This window comes from Culex pipiens, chromosome 1 (assembly GCF_016801865.2).
Source record: "Culex pipiens pallens isolate TS chromosome 1, TS_CPP_V2, whole genome shotgun sequence".
Taxonomy (NCBI): Eukaryota; Metazoa; Arthropoda; class Insecta; order Diptera; family Culicidae; genus Culex; species Culex pipiens.
The window spans coordinates 41865282-41879623 of record NC_068937.1 but is presented as its reverse complement, the minus strand read 5'-3'; the positions used below and the strand labels follow the sequence as shown (position 1 = coordinate 41879623).

The 14342-nt window shown below is 38.1% G+C and overlaps 1 protein-coding gene and 1 pseudogene across 2 annotated transcripts; one reads left to right on the top strand and one right to left on the bottom strand.

Moving 5' to 3' along the window:
* Positions 1–8758: 8758 nt before the first annotated feature.
* LOC120422611 (60S ribosomal protein L15) lies at positions 8759–10321 on the bottom strand. 2 transcript variants are annotated; one of them, XM_039586139.2, is made up of 3 exons: positions 10301–10321; positions 9311–9658; positions 8759–9127 (listed from the first exon to the last, which is right to left on the bottom strand). In XM_039586139.2, exons 2-3 carry the CDS (start codon positions 9617–9619, stop codon positions 8822–8824), a joined length of 615 nt encoding a protein of 204 aa, XP_039442073.1. In that variant the 5' UTR covers positions 9620–9658; positions 10301–10321; the 3' UTR covers positions 8759–8821. The 2 variants fall into 2 exon arrangements, with proteins under 2 accessions (XP_039442073.1, XP_052561967.1); XM_052706007.1 differs by lacking the exon at positions 10301–10321 and having other exon boundaries at positions 9311–9813.
* Positions 10322–12134: 1813 nt separating this feature from the next.
* On the top strand, positions 12135–13745 carry LOC120414068 (26S proteasome regulatory subunit 6A-B-like; annotated as a pseudogene).
* The last annotated feature ends 597 nt before the right edge of the window (positions 13746–14342 follow it).

Sequence of the window (14342 nt, the reverse complement as noted above, 5' to 3'; positions counted from 1 at the left end):
ATGCCAAATTCTATCATATCCTTGGAGATTCCATCCCAATATTGGCTGAAAATTCATATCGAAAAAAGTGATTTTTCTGTTTACCTTTTTTTGCTTTTTTTCTTTTGGTCGATCAAAGTAGCGCCCGTACACTCTGAATCGGCATTACACATTTTTCAGTTTGGTTTTACACATTTGCATGGGACTTTTGAGTTTAACCAGGATAACACACTTCGTGTTACCAAAGTAATATGAATAATACTGATTCTGAGTGTTTGTTATCTGAACTTCCAAGATGGCGGCTTCTTCGCTACCCCCTGCTTTGAGTGTAGAATTTTTTTTTGATTAGGTCCTATAAACATATGAAAGACTATAGTTTATTGGTCCTTTTCAAAAACAACTCTGGAGCAACGTTGCCAGATTATTTTATGGGAAATCTGTATTTTCTTAAGAGCGAGTTTTTCACCAATGTGTAACAGGTTGTATCGAGGTGCTCCGATTTAGATGAAACTTTCAGCGTTTGTTTGTCTATACATGAGATGAACTCATGTCAAATATGAGCCCTCTACGACAAAGGGAAGTGGGGTAAAACGGGCTTTGAAGTTTGAGGTCGAAAAAACCTAAAAAATCTTAAAATTGCTCGCATTTCCGTAAAACTTCATCAATTGGGTCCTAAAATGAAGCTTAGATTGCTGATATTATTGTTTACAGCGATAAAGCTTATTTTTCTGAGTACAATGACCCTTTGTACGACCACAAAGAGTTTAAAATGGATTTTTAAATCAATTATGAAAAATTAACCCCGCGGTCCTTCTTGACAGAAAAGCTTCTACTTGACAGCTCTTTCCAAGGGGACCATAGTTGATCCATCGAAAAAATGTTGCCTCGTCAAAAAAAAATTTTGCATTAAAATGAAAAAAAGTGATCAGAAATGGTTTTTAATCGTGTTTTTTATCGTTGTACATAAAAATTGAATTAGGGCTTTAGTACCCAATTCCAACTCTCTTAGATGCATTCGAAACAAGATTCGAAAGGTCTTTTGAAGCACTTCAAAATGTGCCATAGACATCCAGGATTGGTTCGACTTTTTCTCTTAGGTTTTGCAAATTACTGTCAAAAATGGATTTTTTTAAAACCTTAATATCTTTTTGCAACAGCCTCCAACACCCATACTCCCATAGGTCAAAAGATAGGTGATTACATGGACTATAAGCCTACGGTGTTAACTTTTTGGCCAATCGCAGTTTTTCTCATAGTTTTTCGATTTTTCTAGAACAAACATTTTTCAACGTTAGTTTTTGCCCTGTAGGCCGCCATAGCGGCACTTTTTGGTCTCAATTTTGTCATATTCGGAATCGTCGGACAATTTCACTTTAGTTAGAAGTATTGGAGTTGTAAATTTGATTGAAAAAATTGCCATTTAGAATGAATTAAAATATTTTTTAAAAATTTGTTGGATTAGGGGCAAAACAGGTTTTCGCCTACTTGATACAGCATTTGACGTATTGATCATAGGGTAAATAAGATCTATTTCTTTTTTCAAAAATGTTTTATTTAATTATTTTTTAAATCAAATTTACAACTCCAATACTTCTAACTTACGTGAAATTGTCCGAGGATTCCGAATATGACAAAATTGAGACCAAAAAGTGCCGCTATGGCGGCCTACAGGGCAAAAATTAACGTTGTAAAATGTTTGTTCTAGAAAAATCGAAAAACTATGAGAAAAACTGCGATTGGCCAAAAAGTTAACACCGTAGGCTTATAGTCCATGTAATCACCTATCTTTTGACCTATGGGAGTATGGGTGTTGGAGGCTGTTGCAAAAAGATTTTAAGGTTTTAAAAAAATCCATTTTTGACAGTAATTTGCAAAAGCTAAGAGAAAAAGTCGAACCAATCCTGGATGTCTATGGCACATTTTGAAGTGCTTCAAAAGACCTTTCGAATGCATCTAAGAGAGTTGGAATTGATGAAGTTTTACGGAAATGCGAGCAATTTTAAGATTTTTTAGGTTTTTTTCGACCTCAAACTTCAAAGCCCGTTTTACCCCACTTCCCTTTGTCGTAGAGGGCTCATATTTGGCATGAGTTCATCTTATTTAAGGCTAGTACGCTGATCGGAAGGAAAGGGGTCAAGAAACAGCTTTACGAACAGCAGAACAAAGAAGAGGGAACGATTTCTTGGGGCTTTTCTTCACCCTCTCTGGCTTGCTTACTCTGCCGCTGTTGCTCATTTGAAATTTTTCTTGACCGATTCCTTCCGAAGTGCGTATACCGCTCTTAGACAAACAAACGCTGAAAGTTTCATCTAAATCGGAGCACCTCGATACAACCTCTAGAACAAACCGAGCAATATTTACAAATACTGCCTCTTAAAAATAAATCTGTATTTTATCTGTATCATGTCAAATTCAAAGCCATAGAAGATTTTTTTAGACTTTTCACAACAAATTTAAGCTTTTAAATCATATTAAAGCATAATTCAATTACTAAATTATTGAAATTTTCAAATTAAATCATTTTCAAAAAAATCTGTATATACAGATTTTTGTGATTTTTGGGATCAAAAAATCTGTATAATACAGATTTATCTGTATAATACAGATTTATCTGTATATCTGGCATGGCTGCTCTGGAGTTCAACTACGATAACATTTCTTTTGATTCTAGTACTTAGGGGCAGGGGGGGCAGAATGGACCAGTGGGGCAGAATGGGCCACCCTTGGTTTTGGGCTTTAGAATGGATTTAGACCAACTGTAAGGCAAGGGTCTTATAAAGGACGTCAAATCACATCATCATACCGAAAACGACGTTTGAATTCATTGTATTTTTCGAATTATGAGCAAAAATGTAAATAATTGACAAAACCACGCAATTGTTGTTTATTTTGAGGTTTCTAAATAAGCTTTCTGAAAAGTATGATTGTTTGAAAAAGTTTGTTCAATGCTTATAATGTTACTAGAGGTTACTACCAAGGTAAACAAACAACAACGGAACCTTCAAATCATTTAGAGGCTTGGTGGTGGAAGTGTTAAATTAAAATCCACTTGGGGGCAGAATGGACCACCCTTTTCCTGCCTTATAAAAACAATCAAAAGTCACGAAATTTGAGCTAAATGGATTATTTCACTACTTGTAGCTTCACAAATCACGTTTAATGCAACATTAGTTGATTTTTTACTTGTTTTGATGCTTATTTGTAAAAATAGTGTCTTATTTCAACATTTTAACATTATTTTCAAAAATGTTTGTTTTGTTAAGTGACTATTTTTATAAAAGTTGTCTAACTTCATGGAAACTATGTTAGAAAGGTCCTCTAAGTCATTTCTTATCTCCCTTCAACGTTGTATTAGACGAAATGGCTTGTTTACTAAGGTGGCCCATTCTGCCCCACAGGGTGGTCCATTCTGCCTCGCACCCTGGAAAAGTAGTCGAAAAACCTTTTTTTTTTGAAGTGGCTCAAAAATAGTTTTAAGCTAAAAATTTTCATCAACCAAGTATACAACATTGAAGGGAACATCCCAAAGCATAAGCCTACTACACTGAATTCATAAATTTTTATGTTTTTCTATGGTTTTTGGCGCATTTTACTTAAACGGACCATTCTGCCCCCCCTGCCCCTAACTTAAAAATTCATATGAAAAAGATAGAAAATGAACTCAGTCAAGTGCGATTTTCAGTTACTGTGTGCGGGTGCATTTCTGCACCCAAAACATAAAAGAATTATTTGACTGGCTGGATTATCACACTTTTCATATCGAGAAATTTTAAATTTCTAGAATTCTAAGATTCTAAAAAATAAAATAATGAGAATGTAGGTGTCATACCATTACTTTTTAGTAATGTTGGTACATAGCAGAGAGCAATTTTAACATTGCGTGTGTATTGCGTTGACATTCGTAACGTCCTTCACGATTCCAATAATTTAAAAATTCAAAAAGGAAACATTTCGAAAACCTTAGAAAAAATTAGGTAGAAAATCTAATAATGTTAAAATATTTAAGAGCGAGTCCACGAACAAAGCATAACCATCTCGCATCGACCTCACCAATCTGCCTGAAATTTTCAGGGGTTGTTTGCACATATAAAACTAGCATCTGGCCAAAATATGAGCACTCTAGGTCAACGGGAAGTGGGGCAAATCGGGACACAAAGTTTGAAGGTTCAAAAACGTCAAAAATCTTAAAAAAGCTATAACTTAGGCAAAATTCAATTTATTTTCAAAATTCAAAATGCATCTGAAAGGGCTTAAAAAATGCAACAAAATGCAGGGTAGAGCATCCCTATTGGTTCAATCTAAAGGGAGTTATTGGCATTTTAGTGAAAAAATAGCATAATTTTTAAACTCAAATAAAAAAGTGTTCCATCCAGATATCAACTCGGTTCGACCTGCAGCTTGTAGGGGACATCTGGGACTACCATCTGAGACTGAGAACGCTTTGGGTAAGGCAGTTTAACATATTAAATAGACACTTTTACTTTTAGTGAATGTTTTGGTTGTAAATTTTTGCTCGGGGGACCCCTTAGATCCCATTTTCTGGTGATAATTTCATCATATTCGTGTTCCTGAGACAATTTCACAATAGAAACATGAATAAAAATGTTTATTTTGATCCATTTTAACCCTTTAAAAAAAGAAAGTTAAAAAAAATCTTCGATTCACATGTATTGAAAATCAAGCTCGTTTCCAAGGATACTAGATGACACCAGAAAAAAGCAGCTTCTTAATTTTTTTTTACTTTCATTTTTTAAAGGGTTAAAATGGATCAAAATAAACATTTTTATGCATGTTTCTATTGTGAAATAGTCTCAGGAACACGAATATGATGAAATTATCACCAGAAAATGGGATCTAAGGGGTCCCCCGAGCAAAAATTTACAACCAAAACATTCACTAAAAGTAAAAGTGTCTATTTAATATGTTAAACTGCCTTACCCAAAGCGTTCTTAGTCTCAGATGGTAGTCTCAGATGTCCCCTACAAGCTGCAGGTCGAACCGAGTTTATATCTGGATGGAACACTTTTTTATTTGAGTTTGAAAATTATGCTATTTTTTCACTAAAATGCCAATAACTCCCTTTAGATTGAACCAATAGGGATGCTCTACCCTGCATTTTGTTGCATTTTTTAAGTCCTTTCAGATGCATTTTGAATTTTGAAAATAAATTGAATTTTGCCTAAGTTATAGCTTTTTTAAGGTTTTTGACGTTTTTGAACCTTCAAACTTTGTGTCCCGATTTGCCCCACTTCCCGTTGACCTAGAGTGCTCATATTTTGGCCAGATGCTAGTTTTATATGTACAAACAACCCCTGAAAATTTCAGGCAGATTGGTGAGGTCCAAACGACGTCCCATACAAAGGGGTATGCCCTGTTCGTGGACTCGCTCTTAAAAAGCTAAAATTTGAAAAAAAAAAAAAACTAAAAAAACAATAATCTACAAAATTTATTTGACAAAAAGCAATTTATTTTTTTTTTTTTTTTTTTTTTGGGAGGGTGATCCAGCCGCACATCGTTGATGTCGAAACCTCTAAACTGGGCCCTCGTCCTGTCACGTCCGTCAGTAGTCTTGTCGTACATTACAACTAGAATCAGATCTGCCAATGAATTAGTACACTTCGACCAAATAAACAATGACGCTGTATGGATCTGACTCTAGAATAAATGCACAGTTGTGTGTTATTCATAAGTCCAAAATGTTCAATTATTCATATAAGTCCAAATTTTCATTTGCGGATAACTACCTAACTTGAATTGAATACAAGATTTAAAGTAACATATCCGAAAGCTACGCTTATCTCAAATTCCCGACATTTTAATTAATAGCAAAAAAAAAAAACGTTTTTTTGTAAAACCTGTCTGGCTTCTTTTAAAAAACAAATAAAAATTAATAACAGTTCACATTTACAAGTCGTGAATTGAAAAAGAGACGACCATTTGATCGTCATAATTCCAGTAGATCCTCGATTCGCAACAATGGTCGATACAATCATAATCCGACAACCGTTAGTTCAACAGATCAACGAACTTAGTCCGATATCATTTCACTATTGATTGATCGAGACTCTACGAAAATTTTGACAAATCATAATGGTTTTTATGCTACTTGAATGAAAATCACCGATTCTGATAGAATTACTAAATTCACTGTTACTAATTTTGTCCCTAAATAACTAAAGGCAAAGTATAACAAGTTGATATTTATAGTAAAAATCCTAAATTCTACAAAAACTAAATTTAAAAAACTAAATAAAAAAAAATAATAAAATAAAAAACCCGCATCTTAACCTGACACCCACATTAAGATAGGGAAAAATCACATATGTAGCGGTTCATTGTACAAATGTGATATTTCCACTATCGGTGAACCTCCTTGTCTCGATGACAGCTTACCGGCCATCGATTAAGCCCTGAGACTGCGCCAAAGTGGGTTCTCGCAGCATGAAGTGGAGTCCATGTGTAAAAATGGAAGCTTCAGCAATATACTGAACACTTCGATTTTAATTCCACATCGAATCAAATCATACTCTTTGCCAAACAAGCATCAAACCTATGACACTCATTATAACAAAGCCCAGGGTATTTGACAAAAAGCAATTTATTGTATACAAAAATATAAAAATTCAAAAACTCTAGAAATCTTAGTTTCGAAAATTCTTAAATTTGAAAACATAAAATTTTAATTCAAAGAATTCAATAATAATAACAAGTTTTTAAAAGTTTACATTTATAATTAAAAATTCAAAACCTTAAAAATAAAATAAAAACGATAAAAATCTTGATAAAATCACAAATCCAAAAATCTGTAAACCCAAATTTCAAAAACATTATTTTTTTTATTTAAAAGTTTAGAACATCAATTTTCTGGCAGAAAATCCAAAAATATAAAAAATCAAATTTTAAGCGCAAAAATTTAAAAATTCTGAAATAAAAAAAATTACAAAAATTCAAAATTTCTAGAATTCTAAATGTCGAACATCTTGTCAAACATTCTATAGAATATATTCAAAAGTTCTAAAATTCAAATAGTCTAAATTTCGAATACCTTTAAAAAATTCAGGCACTGTTTAAAATTAAAACATTAAAAAAATGAAATGCAGAAATTGAAAAAAAACAAATCTATTAAATTTAAGAAATTAAACAAAAAAAAGCAACACAAAAATATAAATTCCAGGATTCTATATTTTGAAAATTCTAAATTTCTTAAATTCAAAAGTCAAATAAACAAATTTTCAAAAGTTTACAAATTCTAAAATTCAAAATTTCCAGAAAATCCAAGAATGAAAAATGAAAATCAAATTTTGAGCGCAGAAATTAAAAAAATCTTATATCTAAAATTTGAGAAAAAAAAAACCAAAAGTACCAAACCAATAAAAATTACAAAACTCTAGAATTATCTAGAACTCTAGAAAAAGTTTATGTTCGGCAATAGCTGACCCCCAACCTCAAATCAAATATTAAAATTTGACTAAATTGGGGTTGCAGAACTCGAATTTGTTGTTTGAAATAAGAATATTTAAACAAAAACGAAAAAATAAACATTTTGTTTTTGTCATGATTCGATTATCCAAAGTCTCATACAAAGCTTCGGATAATCGAATCTGAACTGCACTCAAAAGTTTAAAATTTCTAAAATCCAAAATTTCAAAAACCTTAAAAGTTTCAACAAAAAATTAAAATCAATAATCAAAAAAATCAAAAAACAGCAGGGCGACCAATCAAATCCCATTTTCAAATTCCCGACTCTTCCAGAAAGCCCAAATAATAGGCATTTCTTATCTAAAGAATGATTTTAAAAAAAAAACTCAATATCAACCACCGAAAAAAATTCTAAATCAATTTAAAAACATTCAACTATTGACAATTTTTGTAAACACAGAAACTGAACAACAAATAAAAAAACCTAAAATGGAAATTCATTATTATGATTCAGAGTTCAAAGTTCAACAATACTTTAAACTTTCATGTTATTTTATAAATCGGCAAACGTATCCATTTGGAAGAAAAAAATGTTGGAAATTACTTAATGAATTTAGTTGAACAATTAAACATATTTACAAAAAAAAACATTGCCAAACTCAAGTTGGATTCTTTTTTCAAATATTCAATCTATGTGACAAAATTAAATAGATTCAAAACTCATATTTTTATTTTAGTTTTTTATTAACTTTACTCTTGTTGATAAATAAAAATTAATAGATATCATTTGATTCATAAAAAAAATATAAAACCTGTGTCAACTGCGTCCAATATTTATAAAGATTTTGAATGTCTTAAACAGCTTTTCCACACTCAAATATATTGAAAATGTTAAAAAAGCCTTAAATTTAAATAAGTTACAAAAGCAGAATTGAGTGAATTTAATTTGAAAATTGTACAAAATATTACAAAATTATTCAAGAATGAAAATTAATTTTCAAACAAGTATGCTAGGAATTCCCGACTTTTTTGACAAGAAATCATAAATTCCCGACTTTTTCCCGATTTTTGGCGAATTCCCGACTTTAGTGGCCACCCTGAAAACATAAAAAAATCAAAACTCAGAAATCAAGTTTTTTTAATTTGAAAGTTTTAAATGCTTAATTTAATATTTTTAAAATTTAGAACATCAATTTCTTGCAGATTTCTTGAAAATCAATAATTTTGGATCGCAGACATTTTAAATTCTGAAATTAAAAAATACAGCATAAAGCTCGAACCAAGACAAAAATGCCGGGATTTTCGGATCCAACACAGTCATCAAACGCATTCCAGCCTAGGTTTTAGCAATCTTTTTGTATTATTTATCCTTACACAGATATCAAAACCCGGACACAGCGGTACACGAAACCACCCCAGCAGCTTAACGGTAACGGCGCATGTGCAGGCGGTTGCGGCGGCGCCAGCACGCCCGGCGCGATCCTCCGATGGTTTGCGCATACCGGTAGCCCTTGCCCAGCCCACGGCTGCTCTTGCCGGCCGAGGTGAGGCCACGCAGCTCACGGTGCTTGTGCACCGCGTTGCAGATCCAGTTGGCCTTGGCGTCGCGGCGGATCGCGTTGTGGGCGGTGTCGACCATGATGACCTCGTAGTACTTGTACGCGGCATCCTGCGCCACCCAGTACGAGTTGAGCACGCGGAGTCCACCGACGCGGCGGCCGACGCGTTCCTGGAGGGGGAGGGAGAGTCGGGTTAGTTTAAGATTTGAAGGTTTTGAGTTGGTTTCTTCTGGTGGGATTGTCAGACATCCAAGGAAGATAAGGCCATCAAAGGAATTCAGTGTGAATTGTGTAGAATAAATATCATCAGGTTGGGTGGAGATTTCGGGGTCATGGGCAAGAGAGCAACTCACCTCAGCGACGGACTGCAGACAACGGTACGGCTTCAGCTGGTTCACTCCGTGCGACTTGGGCTTGCCGTAGGTGCAACCCTTGGCGACCGGGCGTTTGCGGCCTCCGCGGCGGACGCGCACGCGGAAGATCGAGAAGCCCTGCTTGGCCTTGTATCCCAGGCGGCGAGCCTTGTCGGGGCGGGTCGGCCTCGGGGCGCGGTGGAACTTGGTCATCTGGCGGTACTGCCAGACGCGGACACGCAGCAGGTAGCGCATCACATCGCTCTGCTTCTTGCGGTAGAGCTCCTGCACGTAGCGGTAGGCTCCCATCTTGAAGGAAGTGGGTTAAGGAATGAGTGAGGATAGACCCTAGCAACGAAATCAAAGTCGAGTTTTGATCAGAAGTCGCATCATCGGTCTATCCACCACTGCCTCTCGGGGCCCGGAAGCCCCGAGGTAACTAGCAATGGAGCAGCGCCGAGACGGGTCTTCATGGTTGCGCGCTGGCTGTAACGGAACCGGAGATTAGCTTCGAACGCGCTGGAACGAAACACAGACTTGGTAGATCTCGGGGGGAAGTTTCTCGACGGTGCCCGGTTGTTTACACAACAAATTTAGATTCTGAAGCAAACCCTTAAAAAGAACTTTGACAGCTGGAACTCCAAACTAATACTGTTCACAAGCTGCTTTGATCACATCTAGTGCAAAACTTCAAACTTTGAGGTTAGGTTGGCACCATCGAGAAACGGTCCCGTCGAAACAAAAATCCTATTTCCGGAACTCCTCCTTCTCGCGTTCCCCCACACGCGGACCAAACTTCGTTCAGATGCATGTGGTTTCCAGGTCATTCCAGAGCACTTCGGAGGGGTGCATGGCCATGCTTGACTTCATCATTGAAGAGTGCGTCCGCGGAGGGAACAGCGGAGAGGAGCTTCATTCCGGGAGGTTTTCTTGCGTGGTCGGTGCGTTACAGGTCCAGCCGGCGACGACAATCTTGATGGGGGTACGTACCTTGCTATCCTGCAACGAAAGGAAAGAAAGCAAATTAGTTTCAGGTTGACACGCATGGCGCACGAAAGTTTGATCAAAGATGGCCGAGTTGGTTGGGGGAGAAAAACACGCGGTTTTGGGAAAATCTTTTCACAAATCGATTGAGTTCACTGACCGAGCAATATCTTCAAATGTTTCAACTGAAATTGACTAACAAGTCACTTAATCAACTAATTAAATCCAATTTTAACCGGCATTAACACGATTTTCCAGAAGTTTAATTAAGGAGCACGAGGCAGAACACGACCTACCTTCTGATCGTTCAGTGACAAAAAGAAAGAGGAAGTGCACGCGTCGATGATGAAGGCTTGCCTGCACCTTGGCTTTCACGCACACACTCAAACCGACGGCGTGGACGGACGTCAAACGGAGGTAGATTCTGCTTACCACTGTCAGTTTGCTGTGACAGGTGTTGCTGCATGGGTATGTTGTTTCGTTAAGTTTTTCCGGCGCAGATGTTTTCGGGTTTTTACAGATTTTTCAAGTTGTCGATTTCTACACGCTAACTAGCAGATCTCAATTTGGAGAAGAATTAGGTTTTACAGCGTGACGTCACGAGCGCACACGCACACACATTTTTACTTAGACACACGTGCAAAAAATGTAAACAGTGCAGCCGAACTGTCAAATTTCTAACCTAAAAATCGAGTCGGCGTAAAACCTAATAGAGTTATCTACGTGCGCATGTATTGCGTGTACGTACACGAAAAAGATTGAGGTTAAATTTTGTCCGCCCAGCAAAATCAAATGGTGCGCTAGTGTGTGTACGCGAAACGTCATAAAGCTCTATTAGGTTTCACGCCGATTCGATTTGGAGGCTAGAAAAGAGTGCACTTTTACATGGACTTGGCACAGTTCGATTAGAGACCCTAAATAGGGAGACTGGTCTAAGCTAGAGGGCCTGGAGCACGAGGTGGTCACTTCAAATATATTGCATTTATTTCATAAGTTGATCCGTATGTGCATCCATATTTACGCACTCAGCCAAAAAAAGATATATTAGCCATAAGGATGCCATATAGATTTTTTCCATAAGCGAACCTTATAGATTTTATTGGATCTTTGAATGATTTACTTTCCATAAGCTAATCTTATGAATTTGATGTATGAGCGATTTTTTGCTTTCATAAGAAAAACTTATGAATATGATAAACACACAGTATTTGGTTTTTATATAGTTATCTTTTGAATGTGATTTTTGTTGTTGTTGTTTAAATTAAAACTAAATTAATGATTGCACATATAAATATATTTATTTATTTCACCAAAATTACATTAATATGCCATTGGCAGAAAAAATATCACTTTGATCATTTCGCTGGAAGGGCCGGATCAATGTCGACGCGATCCTTCAGCTTGCTAAGCAGGTTCACCTTGGTCATGCTAGCGATCAACATTTCGCTGCGAATCTTCCTGATCGATGGCTTTTCCAGATCCAGGGCTTCGCACCCTTCGCACAGGTCATTCAGCACCGCCGAGTACATCACGGCGTATTCCTCCTCGGTTTTTGGATTGGATTTCGATCGGCTGCTGCCTGCCGGCCTCGACCAGGGTCAACTGGAACTTCTTTTGCTTCTAGTCGATCAGCATCGTGATGAAGGTACCCGGTTTCCGGCACGACTCGTTCGTGTCGATTTCGTACGAGATTACCACGTCGATGTCGTGCAACCCAAAGTGTTCGTACAGATGATGCTGGAAGAGGAAGTTTCTTACATCGTTCATATTAAAAAGTATCTCAAAACAACTCACCACGCTCATCCTTGCCTGAAGACCCAACGAAGATGACCACTCCTCGATGACCAGCACGGTGCCGAAAATTTTGTGCAGCACAAACGACAACCGATGCGGTCCGTCGATCGAGTTGTCGCTGCTGCCGTTTGTTGTTTTGGAGTTTTGGGCAATGACCAGATCGAGCCGATACGGCTAAACGAGGCATAGTTTTTGGGCAGCTGCGGCAGAGCAAACATTTACTAAACCTGTGAAACAAATTTATATCAAAACAAAACGCAAAAACTAAAAAAAATGTTAAAAACCTGGAATCTGTTGAAGGCCGCTCCTTCACTTGTTTAATGTTGTCCGCCATACTACTTTCTGGTTCATAAGGTTGGGCATATGACATTTTCACATAAATAATATTATTGAATGCCATAAGCCCACCATATAAATTGAAAAAGATTTTGAATAGTCATAATTTAAACTTATGGAATTCAAAAACGATTAACTTTTCACAGTTTATAAGGTACGCCATATGAATTTTAATAGATATTTTGGCTGAGTGCGTGTATACACGATTCCGCTATGAATTTTATTTCAGTGTTTTTACAGCTGTCATCGCAAACGCGCGCACTGCTGATTGTTTACAAACAAAAAAAATAATTGAATTTGAATTCCGAGGAGCAATCGGGACGGGAGACCAAGATCAGAAGAAACTGATCGACCTGCTGGACGTGGACCCGCAGGAGACGAAGGACGAGGGTGCGGTGGTGGCAATGGACAACCAGCGGAAGGGCAAGCGCACCCTCATCAAGACTACGACACGACAGCCGTACTTTTTGCTCGTGATTGGCCTGGTTGTTCCGGAAAAGCTCAAGCCAGGCAATTGTGAATGAGAGTGAACAAGGACTCATATGTCGTACTTCATCCTGGAGACACTTCCAGCCGAGTATGACGCGGGCATCAAGGTGATGAAGGTGGACGAACGGCCCACCGAGCAGTACTCAAACATTGGCGGGTTGGACAAGCAAATCCAGGAACTGATTGAAGCCGTCGTGCTGCCGACGACGCACAAGGACATGTCCAAGTACCTGGGAATTCATCCGCCGAAGGGAGTGCTGCACGCTTTTGGCTGGTACCTGTGTGGCGCAAACAAAGTCGAACTTCCTGAAGCTGGCCAGCCCGCAGCTGGTGCAGATGTTCATCGGAGACAGTGCCAAGCTCGTCCAGAACGCGTTTGCACTAGCCAAGGAAAAGTGGGTTCGATTCCTGTTTAACTCGGCAAGTCAGATCCCTTCAAAGAGTAAATCTGCTCACTGGGAATACTGACAGTTAGGGGATGGGTTTCGACTAGCGGTGTGCTGGATTTCCAATCCAGAGGTCGTGAGTTCTATTATCGTATCGGGATGATGAATTAAAAAAAAAAGTTCCTTGGATTTTCTTTTTATTTGTGGTTTTAGCTTTATTTTTTTTTGTATTGGTCAATATAATGAAAAAAAAAACAATGATTATGAGACAACGCGTTGCGTTGCGTACGGTTGCAAATTATTTGCCGAATTTGTCAAATGTCTGACCATGTGCAGAAGCACCTTAAAGTTGCGCGCGGAATCCTTCTGCATATACTCCATCCTCCGCTCCGTTCAAACATTTTGACTTCAGCTTCACGCGACAATCTCGCAGCTTGCACTGAACTCAATCCTGATGGACTTTTGTCCGGAATGCACAGCGGATTACCGCGACGAGACGAGAATCGGCGAAAGAAAAACACTCGCGTTAAACTTTAGAAAACAACGTTTTATTTAGCGAGAAAAATCGAACCGCACGCGACAACGTTTTGGGCGGGAATGACGCGTGTAAACGCCGAGGCAACTCAACTGAAGGTTGGTGCAGAAACGGCGGGCCAAGGAGGAGGCATAAAGGTGAACACTGTTACTTTCAACACTCCCCCTCAGTGTGATCCTTCTCACTGATGCTGCTCGAGCCCGAGTAGTTCGCAGAACTCCCGGTGCTTCGTTGGCCCCAACGGTTTCGTCAACACGTCAGCAGTCATCTGGTCGGTTGGGCAATACTCCAGCTTGATCTCCTTCCTCAGGCACAACTCGTGGATGTACTTCTGCTTCGTGTCGATGTGCTTGGATCGTCGGCTCGTTCGTTCGGAACGCACAAACGCCAAGCAGCCTTGGTTGTCTTCGTTGATGACCGTCGGATTGTCTTGTTGCTCGCCGAAGTCACGGAGAAGTTGCCTGAGCCACACCGCTTCTTGGCACGACTCGCAGAGGGCGACGTACTC